The sequence below is a fragment of the Camelina sativa genome, chromosome 10 (genome assembly GCF_030686135.1).
Source record: "Camelina sativa cultivar CO46 ecotype springtype chromosome 10, ASM3068613v1".
Lineage (NCBI taxonomy): Eukaryota > Viridiplantae > Streptophyta > Magnoliopsida > Brassicales > Brassicaceae > Camelina > Camelina sativa.
In genome coordinates, this window is record NC_141889.1 from 9,317,176 (window position 1) to 9,342,310 (window position 25,135).

The following is a 25,135-nucleotide window of genomic DNA, read 5'->3' on the forward strand; positions in this document are numbered from 1 at the left end:
TATTAATAGTAAAAAGCTTTTCTTTTTCTTCAGTTGAAGCTGGTACAAATAAGCAAATGAAATAGAGTACAATGGTACATTGCAAAGGCGATACAATAACAATACAATCGTTAATTCCCTAATCCTTTTCTTTAGTAAAAAGGAAAGACATGTCAACGAAGTAACTCCTTCTGTCTATATATATATTGTTGCCTCTCTAGATTTCTCGACTTATACAGAGTAACTGCAGCATAACAAAGGAACAACAAACAAAATCAACTTCAAAGGGTGTTAGTGTGTGTCATCTGCTTGCTCAGTCGTCAAGGACTTTTCTCCATCTTATCTACCAAAGTAGAGAGCTCTTCCTTGAGCTCGGTGTTGCGTGCCTCACCGCACAGAAGTCCATGCATCATAACTAATTCTTCAGGTGTCGCCTTCTTCAACAGTCCACGCAAAAGCCTTGTGTCTCGGTCCAAAGAGGGGTCTGAAGCCCCTCCTTTCTCTGTATCATCTTTTTCTTCTTCCTTTGTTGGTTCAGCACCAAACAGTTTCACTGCCTTTTGGTTCCAATACTCCTCCAATTGGTGCTTCGGATCAAGAGACTCAACCACCTATCCACAATGTTAACTTTCAGTCCAGAACACTTGCAAGCAAAATGAAAGAAAATATACAATATTCATGCAAACTAGTAAGGAAGATACTCAAGGAGACTAAAACAGAAGATGGGAGCTTCTCATCCAGCAAACATGAAAAAAGGATGAATCTTTTCCCCCAAGAAGATCCAGAAGAACATAGTTTTATGGCAATGTGAGAAATTAATTGTTTACCTTAATCACGTGCGGTGAGATTAATCCAAACATTTCATGCCCATTTATACTCTCCAAAGGTTGTAAAGAGGTCAAAGAGCTCACTGGTTGATCACATCTCTTGATAATTTCGAGTTTGAGCCTTTGTGTCACCATTTGCCAGCACTTCTCAACAGATACATTCGAGAAATTCTCAGTGGGGTAATCTTCTACTGAGACCTGGAAATAATACTGATTAATAAGTAACTTACTTCCTTTATTTGTTATGACTGATAAACAGATTTCACTTATAATCTCGAAACCACTACATAATTAGTGTACCCTGAACAGTGGACCAAGAAGCCCTGCATCCAGAACCTCTGAGATGTAGTTGGTTAGTTTTGTTGGGTCAAGCACGCTTAAAAACTTAACACGGCTCTTGAACCCTGCAACATTCAATCAAAAGCAAAAGTCTTAGAAGGCATAAAAAAATGCTCAAGTACAAAAGCTCACCCAAAAATCCTCAATTCATCTCACCTTTTGGGTATATGGCTTGTTTACTGCACCAGAGCTTTTTAACAACGAGAGATCCAGTGCTCAAGAGCTCAACAGAGTGACGTAGCCTATTGGTTGCAGCTTCTTGGTCCTTCCCTTCTAAACAACCATCTAGTTTCTTCGCCATGTCGCTACACCCTACATCTGAAACTGAATGTCGATTTTGAGATTCAACCAAAATCTTCTTCTCGTCAAACTTACCTCCCTCACCAAGTTTTACATCCGTGACAGCTGACTTATCATTGATGCAGTTTACATTTTGATCACCATCTTGTTTCAACTGAACTTCCTTGTTTGTGGTTAGATCACTTTGTAAGTGTTCGGAAACTGACTGAAGATTGCTTTGTTCTCGTTGCTGTACTTTTGATGAACCACGGCTCTTTGAAAATGAGCTAGCCTGGAGGTAAGAATATTCTTTTACTCTCTGATGCTGTGGAGGATACTGGTCACGGCATTTACTTGCCCATTCGTCTATGGCATCGGGATCCCCTTCTAGAGCTTTGACCAATGCCCGTAACTCATCCAAGGTGTGGCGAATTAGGACAAATCTCTCCTTATTTTCACATGAACAAAGATCCTTGGCGTGTGTAAGACATGCAAACCGGTTGGGGGAACACTTGCAGCTTGAGGCAGACATATGCAAGTCATAGAAGCACAAGAAGCACTCCCGTTCTCTCTTAATGTCAAAATCACCCTCCATCTTAAGCAAGCTAAAACCGTCTTGAAGGTTGTTTAGTCTTTCTTCTTCCATCTGCACCCGTTTCTGCTAACCTCAGCTATGTTAGTCCCATTGAAAATGTTTGATTTAATCTTATCAACAATCAGGTGGATTATTAGACAATTACTTCAGAAGATAATTGTCAATATATGAAATGTAACGTATTGTCTATGCGTGTTTGAGTATATACATGCATATGTAAGCAAATGAAAAAGAACAGAGAATAAGAATCACCTTGACTGCCTTCGTAAGCAATCCATCCTCGCTACAAACCCTTTTCCATCTCGCAATCACAGGAGTTTTCTTCTTGAAAAGTGAAAGCTCCCAGAGGGAATAAACAGCTTCCATAGCTGCTCCAAGAAGCAGCTTGTCATGTGACAATGAACTCTTTCGCCGCTGCTTGCTATAGCCTTCCACTGCATTCTGTCCATGAACCAGCCAATCAACTGGTGCAACATTTACTGCTTCCGCACAGTTGAAACCACAATTAAACCCAGAGTGATAGGCCTTAGGAAAGGTTAGGATAAATTCTCCACTGCGCTGGACAGCTCGATAGACAGGTACGCCCTCCTCTTTTAAGATTCTTGGAGATAATTGAGTGACCTGATAAAAAGAGAAAAAAGAACAGCAAAAAAGGGAGTTGCAGAATGAGATACATATTATTCTAACCAAACGGCAACTCTGCCAAATCATTACACATGTAAGGAGTTACAATTAATCAGCAAAGCTTGAAATGAAAGACGAATTGGGAGAAAAGTTTTCACCAGTTGATGTAGCAAGTCAGGCTGCTCTTCAAACAAATCTGGAAGACGCTTTTTCATTGCGGTTTCAAATGAAGCGTAATGGTTTCCGGGGATCCCATACCAAACTTTTGGATCGCCTGTGTGTAAGTAGTTCAAGGAATAGAGGTGATGATCTTCAACATGCTGTTTCAAACAAAGTAAGCGGGCAAATTGCAGATGGTTAGTACATAGCTCCTAGAGGCCACATGAAAAATGCATCAATTCTATAATTTTGGTTCCAAAGGCGTTACTTCCTGTAAGTAATATAATTTTGATTCACCAATAAAACATGTCTTCATATAACTCTTTCATTAGCCTTTTTTTTAAGCAACAAAGTTTCCAGGAAATATCAAAAGGTTATTTATGCAATTCAAGAAATTAACAAGAGTCTTACCCAACAAAAAGTTGAAAAGCACATTCCAACATAAAGCCATGGCACAATGACTCCTGAGATATCGCAGCTCTCAAAAGCTAGTACAGATCCGGGAAGACGGGATAAATTATTTAGGTTCCAACCACATTTAGAGTATTGATCTGCTTCACATTTAAGATGCCCCGGTGAATACTTAGGGAAACCACTTCCAAACTTCTTTGTTTCCAAGTCAGCTCCATAGTAAACCTGTCATAAGGCCAAAAACAAGAGCAGCGAGTTAGAAGAATCTTCTGCAAAAGAAAATGGTGAAACCAAGTAAGACCGAAATAGTACACATGTTAACATACAGCTGCCTTTACATACCTCTACTTCATCAGTTGCTTGCTCCACTATCCGCCAATATTCACCTTCGATGTCTTTAACCTTAGGTTTAAATTTCTTACTCTCAAACGCTTTGGAACCAGTATGATCCTCTGCCTGAAAATAACACTCCTTAAAGTATTCATCGTACTTCTGAAACTCTTCCAAGGTAAAATCTGGCCCAGTCTGAAAACCAAATTTTCCTTCGCCATCACTAGAGGAAGAAGTATCACCGCCTGAATCTCTCTTTCTTCTTGTGTATCCAGTTTTGACTCTTCTCCGTTTTCTCTTCTTGCTTTTGGTAGATTTTTTAATCGGTTCTCTATTTTGAAGCAAGTCAATCAGCTGAATCCGGGTGGGAAATTTAGATTCCTCCCATATGTTTTTCTCCTTAAGAGGGCAGGGAGGTCTCCATGCAACAGGCGGTACTATTCGACATATGCCATATGATTCAGCTTTAGAACGCAACTTTTCTATGTAACCAAGGGGATCATCAAAATCCTAACCATGATGAATCATCAAAAAAAGGATATAAAACTTTTAATTAGACAACACTTAAATTACCAAGACAGAACCAAAACTGCAGCTAGAATTTACAAAACATACCTCATTAGTGGGATAAAATATGGGAGCGTCATCAACCGACGGCCTGCAAGGTTCTGATGGATTCCACCTCGCAGTAATCTCAAATACAAAACAAATGGACATCATTTAGGAACCAGATTCATCTATTCTTGGAATAGTCAGAAGGTAACAAAGTAGGGACTATTATAAGACCAGTTCTTTATCCATGGGTGAGAGAATGCTAAATTTCTTAAGAACCAACCAAGTAGTTGTATTGCTAAATATCCAACAAAAACCATAAGAATCACTCTCAGAAACTGACCTAAACCTAGAGAATCGTGACTCAGAACGGGTTAAGCAAAATAAACAAGTCATTTTGATAGTTGCTAGAGAAACCAAATTGACTGGAGAAAGATACTACAAGTCATACATATTAGCTTACTTTGGGACTAGGAGGACTAGAGGAGTCAGGTTCAACGCTACTCTCCCTTTTAATCGATTGGTTCTCAGAATCTTCCTGTAACAAAAAGAAATACACAATCCCACATTCAGAAAACTGCAACAGTGAATTGAATCTAGCAAAAAACATGCAAATTAGAGGTTACAAAGTCGAGGGGAGGAAACCAAAACACACAAAAATCAAAGAAGCAAAAAGGATAAGAAGGAGAACCTCCATAGCCACAGACTCTGCTAGAGATGCAAGCTGGTCCATTTTCGAGAGTGAGATTAGGTTTCACAAAGCCCGATACTTTTTTAAAACCCCGCGTGAGTGAGACCTAAGAAATATATAAAAAAGGATCTGTTGAAAGAGAAAAACTCTTACTTGAAATGCAGCAGTGCCGTTTCGAAACCCTAATAAGAAACCCAGAAGAAGAAGAACGCATAAACTTAAAAAGATTTGTCGGAAAGAGAACTCAATCTGTAACAATAACTCAGTTGCAAGTAATAAATAAAGTCAGAAAAAAAAATCTACGCAAGAAATAAATGAGAGTACTTTTGGGGGCATTCGTTTTTTTTACGAGATTTGGAACATTTACTTTTACAGTTTCACCTTTGGTTAAACTATGTTTGACGAAAAAAAAAACGTTTCACCAAAAACAAATCTTAGGTTAAATATATCTCAAAGTTTTTTCTAGTTTTTTTATTTATTTATTTCTTTTACAAAAATGATAAGCTATGTCAAAAAAGTATAATAATAATAATAATAATAATCTTCACAATTACAAAAACTACATTATTGTATTTGTATTGCACTATTGAAGCAATAGTTTGCATTTAAAAATATTTATATCATGATTTTTTATTGTTAATTTGAAATTAATGTAACAAATTTACGTTAAAATTATCATAATCTACTTAAAGCTTCCATTAAAGTAAAGATTTTGAATTAAAATTGATATATAAAAGATAAAAGTCATAAAATAAGGATTTATCATATCTTCGGAAAAATTTGTTTGATATTGACAAATTGACTTAGAAAAACTTTCTGATGTGTATATATATTTAAACATTATGATTAAATATATCTGAGGGATTCTTAATCTTTTTCTTCTAGTTAAAAAAAACATTAAAAGTAATAACCATGTACAAAATTCGCTTCAAACTGGAATCAATTATGATGAAAAGAAATGAACATTTACAATTGTTATCTTAAGATTCTGATCACTACAAATTGATTTTGAAATTTGCCGATCAACTATTTTCTAAAAACACATAGTGCCACTATAATCTTTTTGTTACTCCACATGGACACAAGTCCTGTTGCATGAAAGATTAGAAAATGAATAAAGAAAATTGAACTTAACCGTCAATCAAAACTATGATATAAATGTTTGTTTGTTCACAACTTGCTTAAAAAGCTCAAACGGAGGAGGAATTGCAGACTTGGCGATATAGTCCTTGAGAAAACAATTAGTGTAACCAATCTATGTCATTACTAAAGACCATAAAAAAAAAGAATATTTTTGGAAATAGATATTCATAATAGAATTTTCTACAAGATTTAAAACATTTTATTTATTTGTAATGACATATACAAAATTTTGGTTAAATTATGTTTGACAAAAGAATATATCTTTGACCCAAACAAAAAAAATTTCAACTACATATCTCAAGGTCTTTTCTATTTTTTTTTTCTTTTTTTATAAGAAAATAAACATTAAAGATAATAACAACTTAAAAAATTGGCGTCGGAATGAAATCAGTTATGAAAAATGAACATTACAAGTACAATGGTTACCTTTAGATTCTCGTAATTACATGTTGATTTCTCTTAGACTATCTTTTAATAACTACTGAAAAACGTTGTAGTTTACTTTTATCGTTGAATGTCTTCATGCGTGTTGCCTCTTTTTAATTTAATGCAGCCAATTAACAAAAAAAACACGGCCACACAAAGAAAAAAAAAAGAAATCTATCACATTTAATAGTGGAAGATGAAGAAAATGTGTAAAATTATGTTTTTTAATATAAAAAATGGCAAATTTGAAATATTTTAGGGAAAATGGTAAAATCTATATATGCGATATGCCACTAAAAAAAGTCTCTTTCTCATAATTAATTCTATATAGATATAAACCTTTAGTTAAATATATGTGAAAGGGGTTTATCTCTTCTTTTAGTAGGAAAAAAAATCCTAAGGTAGAATTAGCTAAAGCAATGATTAAAGCAAATAAATTTTTTGAAGTGTCCATGAAGAAAAAGTTTAAGAAACAAAGAAAAAAATACGGAGGAATTTATCGTTTCAAGTAAGAACCATAATAAACTATCTTTTTTAAAAGTAATACACACTGTCTATAAATTTATTTATACCAACACAAATACATTTTTGAACATATATTAAAAGAAAAATAAAAAATTAGAATTAAATTTCAATTCAGTCATTTTTCTTAGCTACGAAAACTACTTTAATTTTTTATTTATTATCATTTCTAATTAATTCTGGTATACATTTATACTATTATTTACTAGTCCAATAAATAAATATTTGAATAATTATGATTGAATCACATTTATTAGAGATATATGATAATGAGTTAAAGAGTATTGTTTTTCAAACAAAATATAACATGAGAACTAATTAGTTTGGAATTATATTTTCTTAAATGGAAGATGACTGAAAAATTACCCTGAGTTGTTATGATTCTTTTCTCTTTCTTTTTTTCTTCTGCCAAGAGTTAGCCTGATTCAATCATGTATTGTATATTTTTCGCATTGTTCTATATGCTTTTTACTTTGTTGAAAATGTCATTTTACAAATAAAAAGATTAGAGAGGAATGAAAACCTGAACATATATATTAGGGAAGCAAGATGTGTATCTTGCGGACCAAGTAATATGGACCGTAAAGTCCATTAATGAAGTGAAGTCCACCCCGAAGAATATTCTAGATCTTGATATTACTTATTGTACAAGCTATTTGCTTATGTGTTTAGGAAAATTTACATTATACAGTATTAGCAATATGTCAAAGTTAATATATAATCACTATATATATATGTATGCCTTAATCTTATGAAAGAGAACTCAATAAAATTATTCTATTTCTATTATATTTGACATGGTATGAGAACAATCGATCTAGTGGATCAAAACTAAAAGCTTCCGCATCTTGTGTGATCTTTTCATGATCATGGAAAATCTCATGGACGAAGAAGATGCTGACGATGATGATGAGATTGATCGTTAAGTTATCTAGATTTTTTTATTATTATTATTAATTTCTGTTTCTCTCTTAAATTAAGTTAGGAGTTTGGTGTTTTTATTTTAATTATTATTTGGAGGTTAGTGGTACGTGTCTGCGTTTTTTTTCAAAGGTTTAAGTATTTGGCTTTCTATATCTGATTATGGTTTTATTTCGTTTGTGCAAGAGTTGTTAAGTGGGGGATTCTTACGGGTGGCTATAGTTAAGGTTTTGTGGGTTTTAGAGGAATTAGTCATGATTTTTAAAATATTTCAATATTTTAGTTTGGTAATAGTTTTAAATTGTGGGGGAGTTTGGTTATAGTTTAATCATTAGGGGATTTATTGGAACACTTATATTTAGGTTATTATTAGTCTGATTTGTGGACTGTCCAAGATAAGGACAATTGTTTGTGGAGTTGCAGGATTTGCGCCTACGGGATTAGCAATATGTCAAAGCTAATACTGTATAATGTAAACTTTCTTAAACACATAAGGAAATAGCTTGTACAATAAGTAATATCAAGATCTAGAATATTCTTCGGGGTGGACTTCACTTCATTAATGGACTTTACGGTCTATATTAGTTGGTCCGCAAGATACACATCTTGCTTCTCTAATAATATACGAAGGTGATAGAACAGGGGAGTGCGTTAGACAATTTGATAGTGACTTGAGAAACGACAAAACACAAAGTAAGCTACAACATCTAACACACACACACACACACACATGTATACTTATCGCTGTATTTTGGCCGCCATGTATTAGGGAACGTCGGTTTCGGTGGCAGGGCCTTTACTGGTGGAGAATTTGTTAGAATTGGATAAGAGGCGGGAAATGGAGACGCCGGAGACTAGAATCATAAGAATCACTCCGGCGAAGGCGGCTATGAGTGCTCCAGCGCCGTGATCACAGTAAGTGGCAAACCTGTCGCAGACTTTATTCCACTTGGCGTGTTTGTTTCCGTTCTTCCCCAGCTCTGCTACGAACACTGCCGCGTTTGCAGCCGCAGATACTAGAGTTGCGTTTAGCTTATTTATACAAACGTTTTTAAAGATAATCAAGAAACCAAGTCAACAACACATATGTCTCCAACTGTGTTTACACTATGGAAATAAGTATATGTGATTTTACCATGTCGAGAATGGCGATAGAGAGGACATGGAGACCTTTGTGCTCCAGTTTCGGGCTAAAAATCTGAAGAGCAATCATCAATAAGTTGTGGAAGCTCGCCATTACATTAGCTATAACAAAGAACTGTAATACAGTTTTCACCAAGAATCAGTGTTAATGACTTTTAAAACATTTTGCCCTCAATGTAACCTGAGAGTTCTTATAAGGGTTTTAATCGCTTACACAAAAGCCGGTGTGTGCTGAAACTCAGCGGTTAAAGTGGCTTTAATAGGAACAGTACCAATGGTGGCCACAACCAAGGTCTTTGTCTCTTTGTTCAGTGCCATTACAATGGCTGCAGCTGAAGTAGCCATGAATGCAAATATTCTCAGCCCCAAGAGTAGTTTCCAGCTCTTTGTGTTCCCACCTGCCACCACAGTCTTCCCTCCGGCCATTGTTGATGCAGTGAGTGATTAAGAGAGTGTGATGATCTCTGTATCAGTGTGAGAGAGTATTTATATGGAAAGAGCTTGTGTTTGTCTGATCATCTAACTTTTAATGTTCGTGGAGGGTACTAATTAGGTTTAGGTTGTTGTGACAAGATGACTCCAAAATAAGTTTCCAGATTCAAGACTTCCTCCAAGACAAGTCCTATCTACCAAAGCAGATCAGTTTTCACTACCACTTCTTGTTCCATGTAGCAAAACTTATCCACAGATTTCAAACCCAAATCTCAATGTTTGGTAGGTGTGTCAGATTATATTAATACATACATAAACAATGCCTCAAGGGCCAATGGAGTTTTTACAAGTCTACAAACAGAAGAGAAGGTCAAGTTCCATATGAGCAAAAGAAAACCAGATTATTGGAGCAAAACCACTTTGTGTCTTCAACTATGAATAAACCCCAAAAATGCAGTAACAAAAAAATTCTGAATAAGCCTTTCTCTTGGGTTAAAAAGGAGTCGGCAGATATATAAACATACAGTTTTTTCCGCGTATGTAATATGCACAAACCAGACGCAGGAATAGACGAAGAATTTGGATATGATCTTTCAGATCTCACTCATTCTTGGTTACTTCTTATCGGTCGTCACTCCAACAACAACATTGCTCACCTACAATTTGTGTTTGCAGTCACTTTGTCAAATCTTCTTACTAATGTGTAAATAAGAACAAGAAAGAAATCTATCTGTGAAGCCGTGAGAACACAGGTGATAGAAATACTCACCAACTTTCCACTTTCATCAACGGACATGGGGTTTTCTACAACAACGGTTTGGGTCTGAGAGGGTGGTGTTGACTGTTGGAAATGGAAAATGATAAATCGATGGATAGAGTAAGTATTAGTTCCATAAGAATACACAGAACTATTGCAAAATTCATAATCTGATAACTCACAGTTGATGAAGAGGGCATTGACCCGGGACAAGCTGTTCCATTTGGCCGGTTAGTTGGGAGAGGTACCCTTCCATTGCTCATCTAAGAATGAAAATGAATCAGAATTAAAATTTCCTACAGAAAGATTTATATACTGAACTCCACCATGCAGAAGTGACTTAATAGATAGGAGTACTCACATTAACGTTAGTAACAAACTGACAGACAGCACATTTAACAGATGATGCACCATAAGGATACATGAGGGTCGTCCGACAATGCCCACAATTGATTTGCGCAACCTGATTGGAGGGTGCATGCGCAACCTGATTGGAGAGCCCTGTCGAATTCAAATGAGTCAAGCACAGATTCAGCAAACAAGAAACATTAAACTAGAAAATCCAATTAGCAAGAGAATTTCAGATGAACAAAAGGGAATAAGCAATGTATGCTCTTAAAATGCAATGAATGAAAGAAAATCATACATCCAAATGGCAATACTTTTAGGCTATTTAAAGGTAAGAATCTAACAGTAGATCAATCAAGTAAACCCTTCCAGCTCTAACAAGTAGTGCCACATGAAGCATCTCAAACCGTTGTTTTAAGTATTTTCAGCTACCGTCTACAAATCCCAACTATTTTCAGATTCACTTACATTATGGGAAAAGTGAAAACGATGTTATGTAAGCATCTCCAAAGAACAATGCAGATCACACAAAATTCTGAGAGAAGATTCTAAAGAACTAGAGGACCTTTTAAGCAATTCAAGGAGCTTTGATATGATTGATTTGGATATATCACGATAGTTATATACCTGGCACAAGGTTCGTAGTCTGACAGCAAGAGCATCTTACGCTACTTGCCCCACGTGTATACATAAGCATTGTCCGGCAACCACCACATACGATGTGAGCCATGTCCATCCCTGCATGAGCTGTGTTCAGACCTCAACCAAGTTATAATCCAATTGCAAAGCACAGGGCTCAAACTCAAATCTTTTTAACCTCCTCCTCAATTCTAATATAAAAGACTCAAATCATTTACAAAGTCCACAAATTACAGAGAGAAAGAAATCGATACCATGCGGAGGAGGAGGAACCATGTTGATAGTGTTACATAACGCACAACGCACATTGGATGCTCCTCTAGGATACATCAATAAATTTCTACAACCATGACAAACGAGCTGGTCCTGCATATCTGCTAAATTCCATCCATGAAATCAAAAACACAATTTTATTTCGCAATACTCAAAAACTCAATCAATACTTATGCATGACTCAGTCATTGCAACGAAGATCCAAGAACTCTAAAATGAAAAACTCACCTGAATACGAACGGATAAACGCACAAAAAAGGAGGTGACTTTGAAAACCGAAACCCAAATCCAATTCAAAGCCAAAACTTCTGAAACCAAATCAAATACAGAGAATTGAGTTTCCAATCAAACGAACAAACAAGAATCAATACTAAAGATTACAAATTCGAAATCTTTGAAAAACTAAAAAGAAAAAGAACAAACTTTGGTGGTGGATCTTACCGATTGAAGATGGGAAAGGGATGGAATCCAAACCCAGAAAATCTCAAGCGGATGATATACGAAAAAGCCAATCCAGAAATTGGGGAAGATTTCGATTTTATCTTCTCTCTCTCTCTCTCTCTGTTTTTTCGTTTTTTTTTTTACTATACGCGTTAGGAGGACACGTAAGCCTTTTTTTTATTTTTGGCCCGTCAAAAACGCGTTTATATTCTAGTCGTTCTAAACGAGGATTGATTGTCAAAAAAAAAAAAATACGACGATTTAAACGTAGATTTTGGCTTCTGCTTACTAAAGCATGAACTTTTGATCCGAGGACAATTAATGAAGGAAACAAAATCTGGTAGATCAATCAATTTTAAAATTGTTAATTCTAATATTATATTATAGTTTTTAATTCTTACATCTAAACTCTAACCATTTTTTATAAACCCAAACCGACATATAATTTTGCGTAATTGTAAAATCTAAATCTTAAACACTCTTTAATAAACCCAAACCAACATATAATTTTGTTTAATTATAAAATCTAAACTCTAACCACAATTTTGTAAATCCAAACCGACATATAATTTCGTTTAATTGTAAAATCTAAACACTAATCACTCTTTCGTAAACCCAAACCGACATATAATTTTGTTTCATTATAAAATATAAATCCTAACCATTCTTTTATAAACCCAAATTGACATACAATTTTTAAAATAATAAATTTAAACCCTAATCATTTTTAATAAACCCAAACGGACATAATTTCCTTAATAAAATATCTACAAAATTTGTTTCCTTAATTTGTTTTCTTTTTAACTTTAATTTTAATTTATTTTTTTAGATATGATATAACATGGACAATTCTTGGGTTTGCCCCTAGGGGTGAACATTTCTTAGGGGCTGTTATTGGAGAGGTAATTTCTAAATCCATATGGAATTGTAAATTCTAAAAATCAAAAGACATGGATTTTAAAATAACATGTTTTATCCTTGCATTTGAATCCTTCAATTTTACACTTTCAAATCCATACAAATCCATTTAAAACATACAGTGGATTTTGAAATCCAAAAATAAATCATTAAATGAATAACATGGGATTTTAATAAGTATTTGTAAATCATAGAATTAATAATACATAATTTTGATAAGTATTTTAAAATCAGTGATTGAATAACACATGATTTTTATTTAGATTTCCAAATTCATTAAAATCATTGAACCAATAACCCCCTCTTAGTTAAGGAAACACCTTATTGATTAAGGAAACAAATTCTGTATATCAATTAATTTTAAAATTATTAATTCTAAACATTATATTATAGTTTTAACTTATAACATCTAAACTCAAATCACTCTTTTTATAAACCCACATTAAAATACAATTTTCTTTAATTGTAAAATCTAAACCCTAACCACTATTTTTATAAACCCAAACCGACAAATAATTTTGTTTAATTGTAAAATCTAAACCCTAACCGCTCTTTTGTAATCCCAAACCGACATATAATTCGTTTAATTGTAAAATCTAAACCCTAAACTCTAAGCACTCTTTTGCAAACTCAAACCGACATATAATTTTGTTTAATTTTGAAAACTAAACTCTAACCACTTTTTTGTAAATCCAAACCGACATGTGATTTCGTTTAATTGTAAAATTTAAACTCTAATCATTATTTTATAAACCTAAACCAACATAATTCCTTAATGAAATATCTACAGAAATAGTTTCCTTAATTTGTTTTGTATTTTTATTTTTATTTTGATTTATTTTATAAATATCACATGACATGACAATTTATTGTATTTTGATTGGTTAATTAAGAAGGGGTGAATAAGATTGGTTCATCCCTAAAAAATTGTATTTTAATTTGGGTTTATAAAAAAAGTGATTTGGGTTTAGATGTTATAATATAAAACTATAATATACTGTTTAAAACTAATAATTATAAAATTAATTGATATACAAAATTTCTTTCCTTAATCAATAATTTGTTTTCTTAACTAAGATGGACTGAATAAGAGTTGTTCACTGTCGACCCAAGAATTTATCCACACGCCTATGAATGAATCAATTTAACAATTAATTATTAAAAAGTTTAATATTTTCGTCTTACGAGACTACGAGATTCTGTTTTACAAGGTTTTTTTCTTTGACAACTTAAAATGTATATAACTCCACCAAAGTGGCAAATCGGAAGAAGTCTCACAGTTTTGTTACCGCCCAAAACAACACCATAAAAACTGAGGAATAGTTGAATGAAACAGAAAAAATGTATTTAGCTTTTTTTTTCGACTGAATGATTCCGATTATATTGATCTTCAAAGTTTTACACAAAAACAAAAAGGAACCAGAACAATCACATACAAGGAGCCAAAAACAACTAAAGGGTAGCCTTGAGCTACATATGATTGTAATCGTTCATCCCTTGTGACGCTCTTTGCAATCAAGAAAGCTCCAAGATTAGCCTTTCTTTGTTCTAGGACAACTTTCCAATCAGCACAGAGCGATAAAGCCTCAAGCAACTTGCTTGAGGAAAACTTATAGTTTGGCAACGCCTGAGGTCTGTTTATCGCTCCAACCAATTCTTGTTGTTCCAACGCAAACACTACTCTAGGGATATCTAAGCTTTTCATGTTCTCCATAGCCCACAAACAACTCTGATACCCCGCTTCCTCTTTACTGACAATCAAACCAAAGGAAATTCTACTATGAAGCAGAACCCTTCCTACTGAATTCCTCAAAACCCAGGCCGCACCTCCTGTAGCTTTATCTTTGTCCCATGAAGCAGCTACATTACACTTTAACCACGACCTACTTGGAGGTTTCCACTTCTGAGATCTTCCCTGATCCACTTTCACATCATGCCTTTCTTCATTCAAAGCAAGTTCTTGAGCTAGAAACCATTCTTCCTTATCCTCCCTAATCTTGTTTACTAAATCCGAGATCAGAAAAACAGAGCCATCAAAGACCAAATGGTTCTTGTTTTTCCATAAAGACCACAAAATCCAAGGAAGACATCTTCTTGTCGTCAGGGGGACTTTAACTTCCTTTGCAATGGTCAGGACTAAGTGGAGGTTCTGGTAAAGGAGTTTAGATCAAAACCGTTCTCTGGTAACGTAAAACCTGCAACCGCCCAAACCTGTCTCGCAAAAGGACACTGAAACAACAAGTGGTTAATAGATTCACCTTCGAAGCCACAAGTTGCACAACGAGGATCTAAATGCATCCCTTTGGAGTTAAGTCTTTCAGCAACAACTAAAGCTCCACTAGCCGCCTTCCAAATGAAAATTTTAATCTTGGAAGGGGCAAAAAGTTTCCAGATCTGATCTTAAATCCCATTTACTAAAGGAAGCATTGTGGCCAAAGTGATCTCCTCCTTTCTAAATAACCGACAGGCCAACCAGTAACCTGACCGTACATTATACTCTCCACTCTTGTTATATTTCCAAATCATGAATTCGGGAGAAGACATCACTGGTTTGGAATTTGTGATTAAAGCCACATCTCTTGAATAAAACAACTCCTGTAAAACAATCGGGTTCCAATATCTAGTTCTCTGATCAATCAGATCGTTAACTGAAAGCTCCAAATCTACCAGGATATTTTTCATGAGAGGCGGTCTCATCCTATCATCCTCCAGCCAAGGAGTGGACCAAACTTTTATAGAGACTCCATCTCCCACTCGTTGTTTTAGACCCTTTCCAGTAAATCTCTACCATGGAGGAGGCTTCTCCAGGCAAATGATGGCCTACTTCCACAAACAGCCAATAGAAAGGTAGTGTCATTGAAGTACCTACTCTTCATGAAGCGGGAAAACAAACCTTGGGGAACTTGCAAGATTCTCCAAGCTTGCTTTGCCAATAAAGCTTGATTGAAAAGCTCGATATCTTTGAATCCCAAACCACCTTGATCCCTCGCCAGACAGAGTCTATCCCATGAAATCCAATGAATTTTCCTATGGTTTTCCACTGCACTCCACTAGAAGGCTGCCATTGCACTCGTTAAGGATTCACACGTTGATTTTGGTAACTTAAAGCAGGACATGGCAAACACTGGCATTGCGATAGCTACACTTTTCAACAAGATCTCCTTCCCACCCGACGATAGAGATCTTGCAAACCAACCTGATAACTTATTCTTAAGCCTTTCATGGATATACTCTAGCATGTCTTTCTTTGATCCACTGAAACATTCAGGCAATCTCAAATAAGTGCCCGCGCCTCCTTCATTGTCGATCCCGAGGATTTATTTTAACCTCTCCTTAACACCATCTATCACTTTAACCCCAAAGGTGACTGAAGACTTTTCTAAATTTGTTGTCTGTCATGTCGCATCACCATATATCTTTATGATATCTTTTATAACCTCACATTGTGAATCTTCTGCCTTGCATATGAATAGAGTATCATCCGCAAGCAACATATGGTGAATTGAAGGACCATCATCCGCAAAGCTGGCCCCATTCAATGAACCTTGTTGTTCAGCTTTGTTGAGGAGATGGGTAAGTCCTTCAGTGCACAAGACAAATAAGAAAGGTGAAAGGGGATCACCTTGTCTCAACCCTCTTTGTGGAACCACCAGCCCATGCGCCTGACCATTTATCAACACCGTGAAGGTAGCTGATGTTATACATTTCATCACAAGATCAACCCAATATGCATGAAAACCTAGAGCAATGAGCAGAGACTGCAGGTAACTCCATTCTACTCTGTCAAAGGCTTTTTGACATGTCCGTCTTCATAGCCATGAACTCCTTTGACGTTCTCTCGTGAGTTCGAAGGCTATGGACCACTTCATGAGCGATAAGGATATTATCCGAGATCAGCCTATCCTCCACAAAAGCCGACTGATTTTGGGAAACCAACTCCGACAGAAGAGGTTGAAGTCTTGACACCATAATATTGGAGTAACCTTATACAAGACCGAATATAGGCTGATCGGTCTCAAGTCTTTCATTAGAACTGAGCTCACCTTCTTAGGGATCAGATTTAACTGAGTAAAATTCCATTCTTCTGGGAATACACCCTCATCAAAGAACCTAAGAACTTCCACGGTAAGTTGATCTCCAACAATATCCCAATATTGCTGATAGAACAACCCTGTCATACCATCAGCCCCAGGAGCACTCTCTGCTTTAATGGAGAAAACCGCCAATTTTACCTCTTCTTTTGTTACCTTGGTCATTAGTTGGTCATTCATGTTCTCGGTGACCCTAGGTTGAAACCCTTCGAAGAGATTAGATTGATCTTTCGGGTAAGAAGAAGTAAAGAGCTTGCAGAAATAAGAGGCTGCTACTTTCCTTTCGAAGCTTCTGACCGGTGGAGTACACCATTCTCATTCATTAGAGCATCCAACCCATTCTTTGATCGATCTGCTTTAACTGATGCATGGAAGAACTTGGTGTTCTTATCTCCAGAATTATGCCATTTTCTTCTACTCTTTTGTTTCCATAAACTCTCCTCTTCCCTATGCGCCATCACCATTTGTCTCTGGAGAATTGCCATTCTATTGAAAGAGGGAGCCATAGAAGCATGCTCGATTTCTATGTCCCTGTGAATGCAATTGATCTTTTCTTTTGCATTCATATCATTTATCCTTTTCCACTTACTCAACGCCCTTCTGCACCTTCGTAAACGTTCTGACAAAGAGTGACCAAAAGGGGAATTAGACGTGCCATGCTTGCTTAATCGTTTCAAACACCAAAGGTTGATTAAGCATTCTTTTGTCGAACCTGAAGGAACCTCTGTAAGTTTCTTGAGAAGAGAAGAGGTTAAGCAAGACTGGCCGATGGTCAGACCCTTTCTTCTCCAGAAACAACTGATAAGCCACATGAAAATTCTCAAACCAGGCTTTATTCCCAAAGCACCTATCTAACTTACACTGAATCCATAGGTCACCTCGTCTGCCACCCCATGTATAACTATTCCCAGAACTCTTATGTTCAAGCATCCCACAAGCCACCAGCATATTTGAGGGCATCAAAAGAACTTTCGATCCTCCGAGGACCTCCCAGCTTTTCTCCATTATGTAGGATCTCATTGAAGTCTCCTATCAAACACCAGTTATCCTTTCTCTGATTGCCAATTCAGGTGATTTGCTCCCAAACGAGATGTCTGAATTCACTTCTAGGATTACCATATATACACGAAACAAAAAACTTTCTGTTCCCAAACTCAACTCCGAGGTCAATAACATTCTTATCAGCATGTAGGAACTCCAAAGTGATGCTTTTCTTCCAAAAAACCGCCAAGCCACCACTTATGCCTATAGGATCCACCGTATAAACACGATCGTAGCCTAACCAAACTTGAATATCTACATGTACATTTCTTATGTTCATCGTTTCCATGAGAAACAAAATCTCAGGAAATGTTTTTTACGCATTTCCATGAGACGCTGAACTGTCAGATCTTGAAGCCGCCCCAATCCTTGACAGATACTGTCTCATTCCTTCCAGAACATCTGATGCTATTCTTGGCCTTCCTAGCAAAGGATGCAACCCAACCTGATCTTCCCTGAGAACACCATAAAGAGGATCATCTTCTTTAATCACCAAATCTTTTTTGGCGTTGTCCACCTTACGACCCAACTTCCTATCTAAGAGCTTATCTTCAAGGAGTTTAAGAATCAAAGGACAGTCCACATCCACATGAGTGAGTCTTTGGCAGTTGTAACACCTTTTCTGAACCCGTTCATAAAAGAAAAACACCTTAGTAGATAAACCCTTCGGCAGGTTGATTACCTTCGATCGTAGTAGCGGCTTCGAGACCACCTCTAGAACTTGCCCCACTAATTCACCAAGAAGAGTTATCGCTTCCTTAGTATAATAATTCATTGGGATGTTCTTGATCTGCACCCAGAGAGAGACAAACTGCAGAGAATCGGGTGGAGGATTAGCAGACCAACGTTCCATCACTAGACCCCATTGATCGTATGACTGAAAACCCTTTTCCAGAACCTCAATTAGGTCATACTCATGCTTAAAGATAAACTGAAAACGTTTCTTAGATAGAGCCACAGCCCGAACCCTACCTATCTTCTGCCACTTCCTTGGCATATTAAAAATCAACTGGACATGCTATGACTTTTTGGATTCAGAAGTCTACCAATTAAACTCAACACGTTTTGATCTCCTGAGCTGAACTGAGGCAGATACGACATCTCGAAAGGTATATCCTCTTCCGCTAGAGACATCGTTGTCATCGCCTTGTCCATGGCCGCCGACATACTGAGAAACCAGGCTTACTGATACACAGAAATTTACTTGCTGATTCAAAGACACCTACGCACAACTTCTTCAAACACACACTCGTAATTTCCAACCAAAGCTAACGAGAAAGCAAGAGGTCCAGAAAATCGATCTCAAAAATTAAGAACTGATAAGAACAAACCCTGGCCTCCACGATATGTTACCCAAATACCGATCTTTAAACGTGAAAACGGTGAGTTTCGAACAAAGAGAAAAGTGTTTTTCCAGCCAATTCTCTATTTTCTATAGAAAGAAAGACTCTATTAGAAAAAGAGGATACTAAGCCCAAAAGAGGGTACTAAGCCAATTGTCTTTTTAGCCATTAAACAGCTTTTTATTTACTATTTATAAATTATAATTTGTAGTACGAATAGTTGTTGAGATGAAAAAAAATAGAAAGCAATCGTCACAAAACTAATTACTGACTGATTTTACATTTTTCGAAAAGTTTTACTAGTAAGCTAACTCAGGCAAGTTAATCGAATAAATAGAATAATATGATTTATGTTTCTATTGGTGGATTTTGGAATAGGAATACCATCAAAAGAAAAAGGAAAGAAACAATGACTTGGGGAAATAAGTGATGTACGTACGTCGAACCAGTTTTAAGATTCTGACTACACACGAAAAGACTGTGGTAATGATTTCATTGGAGCGAACAAAGTTAACAGTTGCTATTCCCAAAACATTATATAAATAAAATAGGAAGCAAGGTGTTGATACAATAAGAAGCAATCATTAATTTGTTAAAAGACTTGAGAGTCAAGATATATATGTCTATAAGTCGTAGCGATCCTCTTGTGGTGGGAAGAGTTGTTGGAGATGTTCTTGATCCTTTCACCAGGTTGGTCTCTCTTAGGGTCACTTATGGCCATAGAGAGGTTACGAATGGCTTGGATCTAAGGCCTTCTCAAGTTCTCAACAAACCAATGGTGGAGGTTGGAGGAGATGACCTCAGAAATTTCTATACTTTGGTTCTCTTCTCTCTTTCCTGCTGTTTTCTTCATTGCTTCATTCTTCCCTGCGCTCACTCTTTTGTTTTCTTAAGCTTCATAGTCGAATAAACCTTAATTACATAGTCAAATCAAATATTTATATTTTCAGTTTTCTCCATAAGTAGTTTTTGATAATTCTTTTCTTTCAAAAGTACCATGATGTCCAAAAAGATAATATTTTAAGTCATTATTTTTAACGACTCGACTTTTGAATCTGGATAATCAAACGAGTACTCTAGATACTCTTTTATATGTATAGGTGTGAAATTGTAACTAATACATTTATTCTAATTTAAGCTTCTTTCTAATTCGTCTTTATTTCCCCTTATAGTAGTTTTAGTTATTTCTATGTTATCGAGTTCAAAAAAAAAGGACAGAACTCGTGAGTTCTTGATTGTTTTGATATTTTCATAACCGATCTTCTTATACGGTTTTTGACTGACTGGTTTTAATGAAGGTTATGGTGGATCCAGATGTGCCGAGTCCAAGCAACCTACACCTCCGAGAATATCTGCATTGGTTTGTATAAAACTCTCTTCATGTCATTTTATAACTTAATTAACTTTACACCTCACACTTCTTGTTCGAATATAAAATAGTAGAATATAACCATGATAAACAAAAAATATATATATGGCAAAATTTAGAGATCCAATACATTTCTAAGGTGGCACATAAAACACGATATTTTTACATATTTGCTAATAATAGTAGGGAACATATAGTATAAAAACTTTAAGAGAGCAACAACTTGTCACTTTAAACGTTTTTTACCTCTATGATGTAAGGAAGAAAAAAAACGGCTTAATATACTTCAAATGACTTAAATATTCTATGCAAATACAGACGTGACTTGTCAGAGTTAAAATTTCTGTTTTGAAGTGTCATGTTATATCATAGCTACCACACAACAAAACGTCTATTCTTTCTATTTCTATATGCTTTTGATGCGTGCTTGCTTTGTTAGGTAGCACTTTAGTTCACTATGTATGATCTGTATATCTTAAACTTAAATGGGTACTCTCGATGCAGGTTGGTGACTGATATACCTGCCACAACTGGAACCGCCTTTGGTAAGTTTAATAATTCACTCAATAGTCATAGACCATCAAAAAAGCTTTAGTCTGCCTTTGGTAAGTTTAATAATTCACTCAATAGTCATAGACCATCAAAAAAGCTTTAGTCCGATAGATCTATAGTCATAGACCATCAAAGAAGCGGCACATCTGATGCTATTCTTGGCCTTTCTAGCAAAGGATGCAACCCAACCTGATCTTCCCTGAGAACACCATAAAGAGGATCATCTTCTTTAATCACCAAATCTTTTTTGGCGTTGTCCACCTTACGACCCAACTTCCTATCTAAGAGCTTATCCTCAAGGAGTTTAAGAATCAAAGGACAGTCCACATCCACATGAGTGAGTCTTTGGCAGTTGTAACAAAAATATATTTATGATAATTTTTATGATAATTAAATATATATTTAAATATATTTATGATAATTTTTTACAATGTGGCAAAGTTTTAATAAAACACATAAAATCATTTATGTCAATATTTGGAGAATAAAATAAAAAAAATTAGATAACATAGAAAAAGTAACTCAAAAATGTTACATTTGGCAAAAGGATTAAAATGGCAAGTAAAATAAGACTAGTATTTTGTTGTTCTAATTGGTTTATTTCGGTTTAGTATTTTGTATTTCTCGCTGAATTAGATCGTTTTTCAAACTTTTAATAAAACATTTTAGAAGAATAGATTAGTGTTAAGACACGGCTAAGTACCATTTGCGTGGGCATTGATGACTAAAGGAGACACCTTTTCTCCACTGTCTCTATCTCCCATAGATCAACTTCACTTCCTCCTAGAATGTGATTAGGGTTTCTCACCATAAGCTCAAAGATTAAGGATTTCGTCACTTACTCAATTTCAGAGAAGACAATTAGCAATGAATATTTTCAAGAAGAAGACCACTCCCAAAGGTAAAAAGCTTTGATTTTTTTTTTTTTTTTGGATTTTCGTATCTTGATGGTAACTAATTTGATTTGCCGGCAATAGACTCTGAGTAACTGGGTTTAGGGTTCTAGAAAAACTCTGCAAAAAAAAAAAATGTAACCTTTAAATCTGTTTGTGCTTCAACCTGACGTTGTGGAGTGACGAATCTGCTGAGTCCTTAATCTGATAGTGTTGTGTGAATATTCTTCTGCGATTCATACTTGTTTCAGTGCATCGTTTTTTTTTTGTTTGTGTGTGGTTTCTCTCAAGTTATGAAGTGTTGTTTCTCTTTACTTGCTTTTTTCTGTTTTGATTGATGTTTCTTGTACAGATGCTCTCCGTACCAGCAAGAAAGAAATGGCTGTGGCTACACGAGGTATGTGTTTATTTTGTCTGTTGAAAAGCTACTTCTATAAGCAGAATCGTGTATTCAAATGGAAGTCTTAGAGCTGTAATAGGTTTATCCTACCATCATTTCATTGAAGTTGAAAACAGCTGTTTTCGCTTGTTCCCTGGAATCTTAGTGGATCCGTTAGATCAGATTTAGAAAGAGGCAAGAATCACTTCTTACTGGTTTGTTTTTCCTGTGGTTTGATCACAGTGATTGCATCATGCTATGCTAACTAAGTTATAATCAATATTTGTGTTTGTATCTTTGGATTACTTTATAAATTTGTACCACTCTCTCTGAACAAGAGTTATTTATTCATCTAACTGTGCAAATGTCAAGCACTTAGCTACGTTTATCAATGTGTAATTGCAGGAATCGAACGCGAGATTACATCTCTTCAATTGGAGGTACATATCATCTACCAACTTTTCTTCTTCTATTGAGTTTATCCACTAACGATGCTTTTAGATTAGTTTGTTCTGACGGTTTTACTGAATATGGCAATTAGGAGAAGAGGCTTGTGGCAGAAATCAAGAAAACAGCTAAAACTGGAAATGAGGTAAAGCCTTTCTAGTGGGGAAAAAACTAAATTCTCTTCCTTATCTTGTGAAAAACTTTGACTCCTTATGGAAACTATTGTTTGGGTAGTAATTGGTTCAGTGTGCAGATGACTGAATCACTATTTCACAGTATCTTTTGTACTGTTTACTAGCTTGTTGGTTCATTTCTGTCTATATAAACCCCTCCAGACTCTTCTCTTCTACATTAATAAGCTTGTTTTGGTTAAAACATTGTCTTAGGCAGCCACCAAGATCTTAGCGAGACAGCTTGTTCGATTGAGGCAACAGATCACCAATTTGCAGGGAAGCCGTGCTCAAATCCGGGGTGTAACCACTCATACACAGGTTAGGTTACTTAAATCTCTCCACCCATTCCTTGCCACATGCTTTGATACAATAATCAACTTCGTGAATGTTTCCTTGATGGCTGGACAATTATAAAATATAGGCTTTGTATGCAAGCACCTCTATTTCATCTGGAATGAAAGGTGCAACCACAGCTATGGTTGCAATGAACAAGGTGATATTCCCACTTTGTTTCATTTTGCTACTTTGATGGGGTTCTTTCACTTCCCTGCTAACAAAGTTTACTCTCTTGTTTCTCACACGTACAGCAAATGGTACCGACAAAACAAGCTAAAGTTATCAAGGACTTTCAGAAACAATCTGCACAATTGGACATGACGGTAAACAAAATCACAATTTATCTTTAAGAGCATGCTTTTAAGCGCAGTTTTATCACAAAGATTGGCTGAGTAATAATTGTTTTGGATATTGCAGATTGAGATGATGTCAGAGGCAATTGATGAAACTCTTGACAAAGATGAAGCTGAAGAGGAAACAGAAGATCTCACTAACCAGGTTGGTTACTGCAATTTAAATCACAAGAATAATACTTAACCTCTTGAGAAATTTCTCCAAGCTTCCTCTATTTACTCATTCACATGTATCGACGTCCTTGTAGGTTCTTGATGAGATTGGTGTTGGTGTTGCATCTCAGGTCAGGGTTCTCAACAATTTAAACCTTGAAAGGAAGTATTTGTTTGTCGCTCTCTTGGGGTGACTTTATAGAACTAAAGTTTGCTTCATACTTTTTGTCTAAACAGTTATCTTCAGCTCCCAAGGGCAGGATTGCAACGAAAACTGCTGCTCCCGCTCCGACCACTACTGACAACAATAATGAGTATGAAGATACATTTGGGTTCTCATCATTTACTGTGATCTATGAAGACTATTTTGGATAATACATTCATTTCATACATTTTAACTTACAGTTCGGAGTCTACTGAAATGGAGGAACTAGAGAGAAGATTGGCTTCACTACGACGAATCTAAAATATGATTCTTTTCCACGAGAAAGCAGCTTCTTCATATTCTTGTATAAATCTACTAATGTCACAAACTAGGTCTCATGTTTAAATCAAACACTTAAAATATATAAGATCGTCAACGACGTTAAGGTGTTTTTTTCTCAGTCTTAGGTGCGTCTTAGAACTGTTTTTTTCTCTATCCTCATGGGTCTTCATCAGAAGACTAAGAAAGGGATTATAAGATATGAAGAAGACCAAGTTGGAGGATGATGACACATGAGATCCCTCATGTCCACCCCATTACTTATCATGACACCTTGTAATAAGAATCTTACATTAAGAAAAACACATTAGACTAAACCTATCTCTAAACAGTGCCTTACCCTCTCAATAAACAACACAGAGTAAAGCAGGCTTTTTCACATTTGGGGTTTGTTTTCTTTCTGCTTCGTCTTGTTCATCGATGCAACAGTCTTGTCCTTGCTTCTAACACGAATCCTTCCCAAGTGCTGGTTACTGTTCCAAACTTATACATATATGCCAAATTCAAAACATGATTGTGTTAGTGAGGAGTTATCAAACAAATGGTGAGATTGACACAGGCCCATCTTTACAGTGGCAGAGGTGGTGGTCGCATTCCATAAGCTCTCTCTGTCCTCTTCTGGATTATCTCTTTCACATTTCAACTTCCCTCTTTTAGTTTTTTTTGTGTAATTTTCATATCCTGCAACTTCCAGTGATAAGACATTTTTTTTTGTAATTTACAAGGTCTGCAAGAGATGTAATCTTTCCATTGCTTGAAGTTTGAACAATGT

The 25,135-nt window shown here is 35.8% G+C and overlaps 8 protein-coding genes across 14 annotated transcripts; 2 read left to right on the forward strand and 6 right to left on the reverse strand.

The window, feature by feature from the left end:
- Positions 1-2: 2 nt before the first annotated feature.
- Positions 3-5,201, reverse strand: LOC104718272 (lysine-specific demethylase JMJ14). Of its 3 annotated transcripts, none has more exons than XM_010435981.3 (12): positions 4,940-5,201; positions 4,787-4,819; positions 4,559-4,633; positions 4,159-4,236; positions 3,556-4,053; positions 3,214-3,438; positions 2,802-2,963; positions 2,272-2,640; positions 1,302-2,082; positions 1,107-1,210; positions 807-1,004; positions 3-590 (listed from the first exon to the last, which is right to left on the reverse strand). In XM_010435981.3, exons 2-12 carry the CDS (start codon positions 4,790-4,792, stop codon positions 300-302), a joined length of 2,787 nt encoding a protein of 928 aa, XP_010434283.2. In that variant the 5' UTR covers positions 4,793-4,819; positions 4,940-5,201; the 3' UTR covers positions 3-299. The 3 variants fall into 3 exon arrangements, with proteins under 3 accessions (XP_010434283.2, XP_010434282.2, XP_087325191.1); XM_010435980.3 differs by having other exon boundaries at positions 4,787-4,864; positions 4,940-5,060; XM_087469065.1 differs by having other exon boundaries at positions 4,787-4,963.
- A 3,061-nt stretch (positions 5,202-8,262) lies between these two features.
- LOC104718273 (CASP-like protein 1B2) lies at positions 8,263-9,505 on the reverse strand. Its single transcript, XM_010435982.2, has 3 exons — positions 9,158-9,505; positions 8,934-9,056; positions 8,263-8,830 (listed from the first exon to the last, which is right to left on the reverse strand). Exons 1-3 carry the CDS (start codon positions 9,365-9,367, stop codon positions 8,564-8,566), a joined length of 600 nt encoding a protein of 199 aa, XP_010434284.2. The 5' UTR covers positions 9,368-9,505; the 3' UTR covers positions 8,263-8,563.
- Positions 9,506-9,630: 125 nt separating this feature from the next.
- LOC104718274 (protein LSD1) lies at positions 9,631-12,132 on the reverse strand. Of its 4 annotated transcripts, none has more exons than XM_010435984.3 (8): positions 11,832-12,132; positions 11,619-11,698; positions 11,372-11,491; positions 11,106-11,225; positions 10,492-10,631; positions 10,313-10,393; positions 10,143-10,214; positions 9,631-10,029 (listed from the first exon to the last, which is right to left on the reverse strand). In XM_010435984.3, exons 3-8 carry the CDS (start codon positions 11,487-11,489, stop codon positions 9,988-9,990), a joined length of 573 nt encoding a protein of 190 aa, XP_010434286.1. In that variant the 5' UTR covers positions 11,490-11,491; positions 11,619-11,698; positions 11,832-12,132; the 3' UTR covers positions 9,631-9,987. The 4 variants fall into 4 exon arrangements, with proteins under 4 accessions (XP_010434286.1, XP_087325192.1, XP_010434287.1 ...); XM_087469066.1 differs by having other exon boundaries at positions 11,106-11,216; positions 11,372-11,494; positions 11,832-12,089; XM_010435985.3 differs by having other exon boundaries at positions 11,106-11,216; positions 11,832-12,034.
- Positions 12,133-14,139: 2,007 nt separating this feature from the next.
- Positions 14,140-17,020, reverse strand: LOC147935930 (uncharacterized). Its single transcript, XM_087468521.1, has 7 exons — positions 16,793-17,020; positions 16,187-16,411; positions 16,077-16,141; positions 15,893-16,004; positions 15,643-15,807; positions 14,924-15,095; positions 14,140-14,753 (listed from the first exon to the last, which is right to left on the reverse strand). Exons 1-7 carry the CDS (start codon positions 17,018-17,020, stop codon positions 14,140-14,142), a joined length of 1,581 nt encoding a protein of 526 aa, XP_087324647.1.
- A 92-nt stretch (positions 17,021-17,112) lies between these two features.
- On the reverse strand, positions 17,113-17,845 carry LOC147935931 (uncharacterized). The gene is made up of 2 exons (XM_087468522.1): positions 17,563-17,845; positions 17,113-17,459 (listed from the first exon to the last, which is right to left on the reverse strand). Exons 1-2 carry the CDS (start codon positions 17,843-17,845, stop codon positions 17,113-17,115), a joined length of 630 nt encoding a protein of 209 aa, XP_087324648.1.
- Positions 17,846-18,197: 352 nt separating this feature from the next.
- Positions 18,198-19,048, reverse strand: LOC147935932 (uncharacterized). Its single transcript, XM_087468523.1, has 3 exons — positions 18,944-19,048; positions 18,564-18,800; positions 18,198-18,503 (listed from the first exon to the last, which is right to left on the reverse strand). Exons 1-3 carry the CDS (start codon positions 19,046-19,048, stop codon positions 18,198-18,200), a joined length of 648 nt encoding a protein of 215 aa, XP_087324649.1.
- A 754-nt stretch (positions 19,049-19,802) lies between these two features.
- LOC104718276 (protein TWIN SISTER of FT-like) lies at positions 19,803-21,188 on the forward strand. Its single transcript, XM_010435986.3, has 3 exons — positions 19,803-20,044; positions 20,523-20,584; positions 21,098-21,188. Exons 1-3 carry the CDS (start codon positions 19,844-19,846, stop codon positions 21,186-21,188), a joined length of 354 nt encoding a protein of 117 aa, XP_010434288.1. The 5' UTR covers positions 19,803-19,843.
- Positions 21,055-24,484, forward strand: LOC104718277 (vacuolar protein sorting-associated protein 2 homolog 2-like). 2 transcript variants are annotated; one of them, XM_010435987.3, is made up of 11 exons: positions 21,055-22,046; positions 22,391-22,435; positions 22,823-22,857; positions 22,959-23,009; positions 23,251-23,355; positions 23,459-23,530; positions 23,625-23,696; positions 23,791-23,871; positions 23,975-24,010; positions 24,117-24,193; positions 24,285-24,484. In XM_010435987.3, the coding sequence occupies exons 1-11, from the start codon at positions 22,013-22,015 to the stop codon at positions 24,343-24,345; spliced, it is 669 nt and encodes a 222-aa protein (XP_010434289.2). In that variant the 5' UTR covers positions 21,055-22,012; the 3' UTR covers positions 24,346-24,484. The 2 variants fall into 2 exon arrangements, with proteins under 2 accessions (XP_010434289.2, XP_087325193.1); XM_087469067.1 differs by having other exon boundaries at positions 21,826-22,046; positions 23,255-23,355.
- Positions 24,485-25,135: the final 651 nt, after the last annotated feature.

Coding starts and splice junctions, on each gene's coding strand:
- LOC104718272 (XM_010435980.3), bottom strand. CDS start 4,828: ATGGACCAGCTTGCATCTCTAGCAGAGTCTGTGGCTATGGAG. Junction 4,237..4,558: donor CTAGTCCTCCTAGTCCCAAA/GTAAGCTAATAT, acceptor TTTGTATTTGAG/ATTACTGCGAGGTGGAATCC. Junction 2,641..2,801: donor CTGACTTGCTACATCAACTG/GTGAAAACTTTT, acceptor TCTTTTTATCAG/GTCACTCAATTATCTCCAAG.
- LOC104718273 (XM_010435982.2), bottom strand. CDS start 9,367: ATGGCCGGAGGGAAGACTGTGGTGGCAGGTGGGAACACAAAGAGCTGG. Junction 9,057..9,157: donor TTCAGCACACACCGGCTTTT/GTGTAAGCGATT, acceptor ACTGTATTACAG/TTCTTTGTTATAGCTAATGT. Junction 8,831..8,933: donor CTATCGCCATTCTCGACATG/GTAAAATCACAT, acceptor TGTATAAATAAG/CTAAACGCAACTCTAGTATC.
- LOC104718274 (XM_010435984.3), bottom strand. CDS start 11,489: ATGCAGGACCAGCTCGTTTGTCATGGTTGTAGAAATTTATTGATGTAT. Junction 10,394..10,491: donor AGTTTGTTACTAACGTTAAT/GTGAGTACTCCT, acceptor TTTCATTCTTAG/ATGAGCAATGGAAGGGTACC. Junction 10,030..10,142: donor TTGATGAAAGTGGAAAGTTG/GTGAGTATTTCT, acceptor CACAAATTGTAG/GTGAGCAATGTTGTTGTTGG.
- LOC147935930 (XM_087468521.1), bottom strand. CDS start 17,020: ATGAATGACCAACTAATGACCAAGGTAACAAAAGAAGAGGTAAAATTG. Junction 16,142..16,186: donor CAGAAGATTCACAATGTGAG/GTTATAAAAGAT, acceptor GCGACATGACAG/ACAACAAATTTAGAAAAGTC. Junction 16,005..16,076: donor ATAGATGGTGTTAAGGAGAG/GTTAAAATAAAT, acceptor TGAATGTTTCAG/TGGATCAAAGAAAGACATGC.
- LOC147935931 (XM_087468522.1), bottom strand. CDS start 17,845: ATGGAGAAAAGCTGGGAGGTCCTCGGAGGATCGAAAGTTCTTTTGATG. Junction 17,460..17,562: donor TTCTCAAGAAACTTACAGAG/GTTCCTTCAGGT, acceptor ACTCTTTGTCAG/AACGTTTACGAAGGTGCAGA.
- LOC147935932 (XM_087468523.1), bottom strand. CDS start 19,048: ATGTCGGCGGCCATGGACAAGGCGATGACAACGATGTCTCTAGCGGAA. Junction 18,801..18,943: donor TCAGCTCAGGAGATCAAAAC/GTGTTGAGTTTA, acceptor TTTATCTTTAAG/CATGAGTATGACCTAATTGA. Junction 18,504..18,563: donor AGCCGCTACTACGATCGAAG/GTAATCAACCTG, acceptor GAACGGGTTCAG/AAAAGGTGTTACAACTGCCA.
- LOC104718276 (XM_010435986.3), top strand. CDS start 19,844: ATGTCTATAAGTCGTAGCGATCCTCTTGTGGTGGGAAGAGTTGTTGGA. Junction 20,045..20,522: donor TCAGAAATTTCTATACTTTG/GTTCTCTTCTCT, acceptor GTTTTAATGAAG/GTTATGGTGGATCCAGATGT. Junction 20,585..21,097: donor CTCCGAGAATATCTGCATTG/GTTTGTATAAAA, acceptor CTCTCGATGCAG/GTTGGTGACTGATATACCTG.
- LOC104718277 (XM_010435987.3), top strand. CDS start 22,013: ATGAATATTTTCAAGAAGAAGACCACTCCCAAAG. Junction 23,872..23,974: donor CAGAAGATCTCACTAACCAG/GTTGGTTACTGC, acceptor ACGTCCTTGTAG/GTTCTTGATGAGATTGGTGT. Junction 24,011..24,116: donor GTGTTGGTGTTGCATCTCAG/GTCAGGGTTCTC, acceptor TTGTCTAAACAG/TTATCTTCAGCTCCCAAGGG.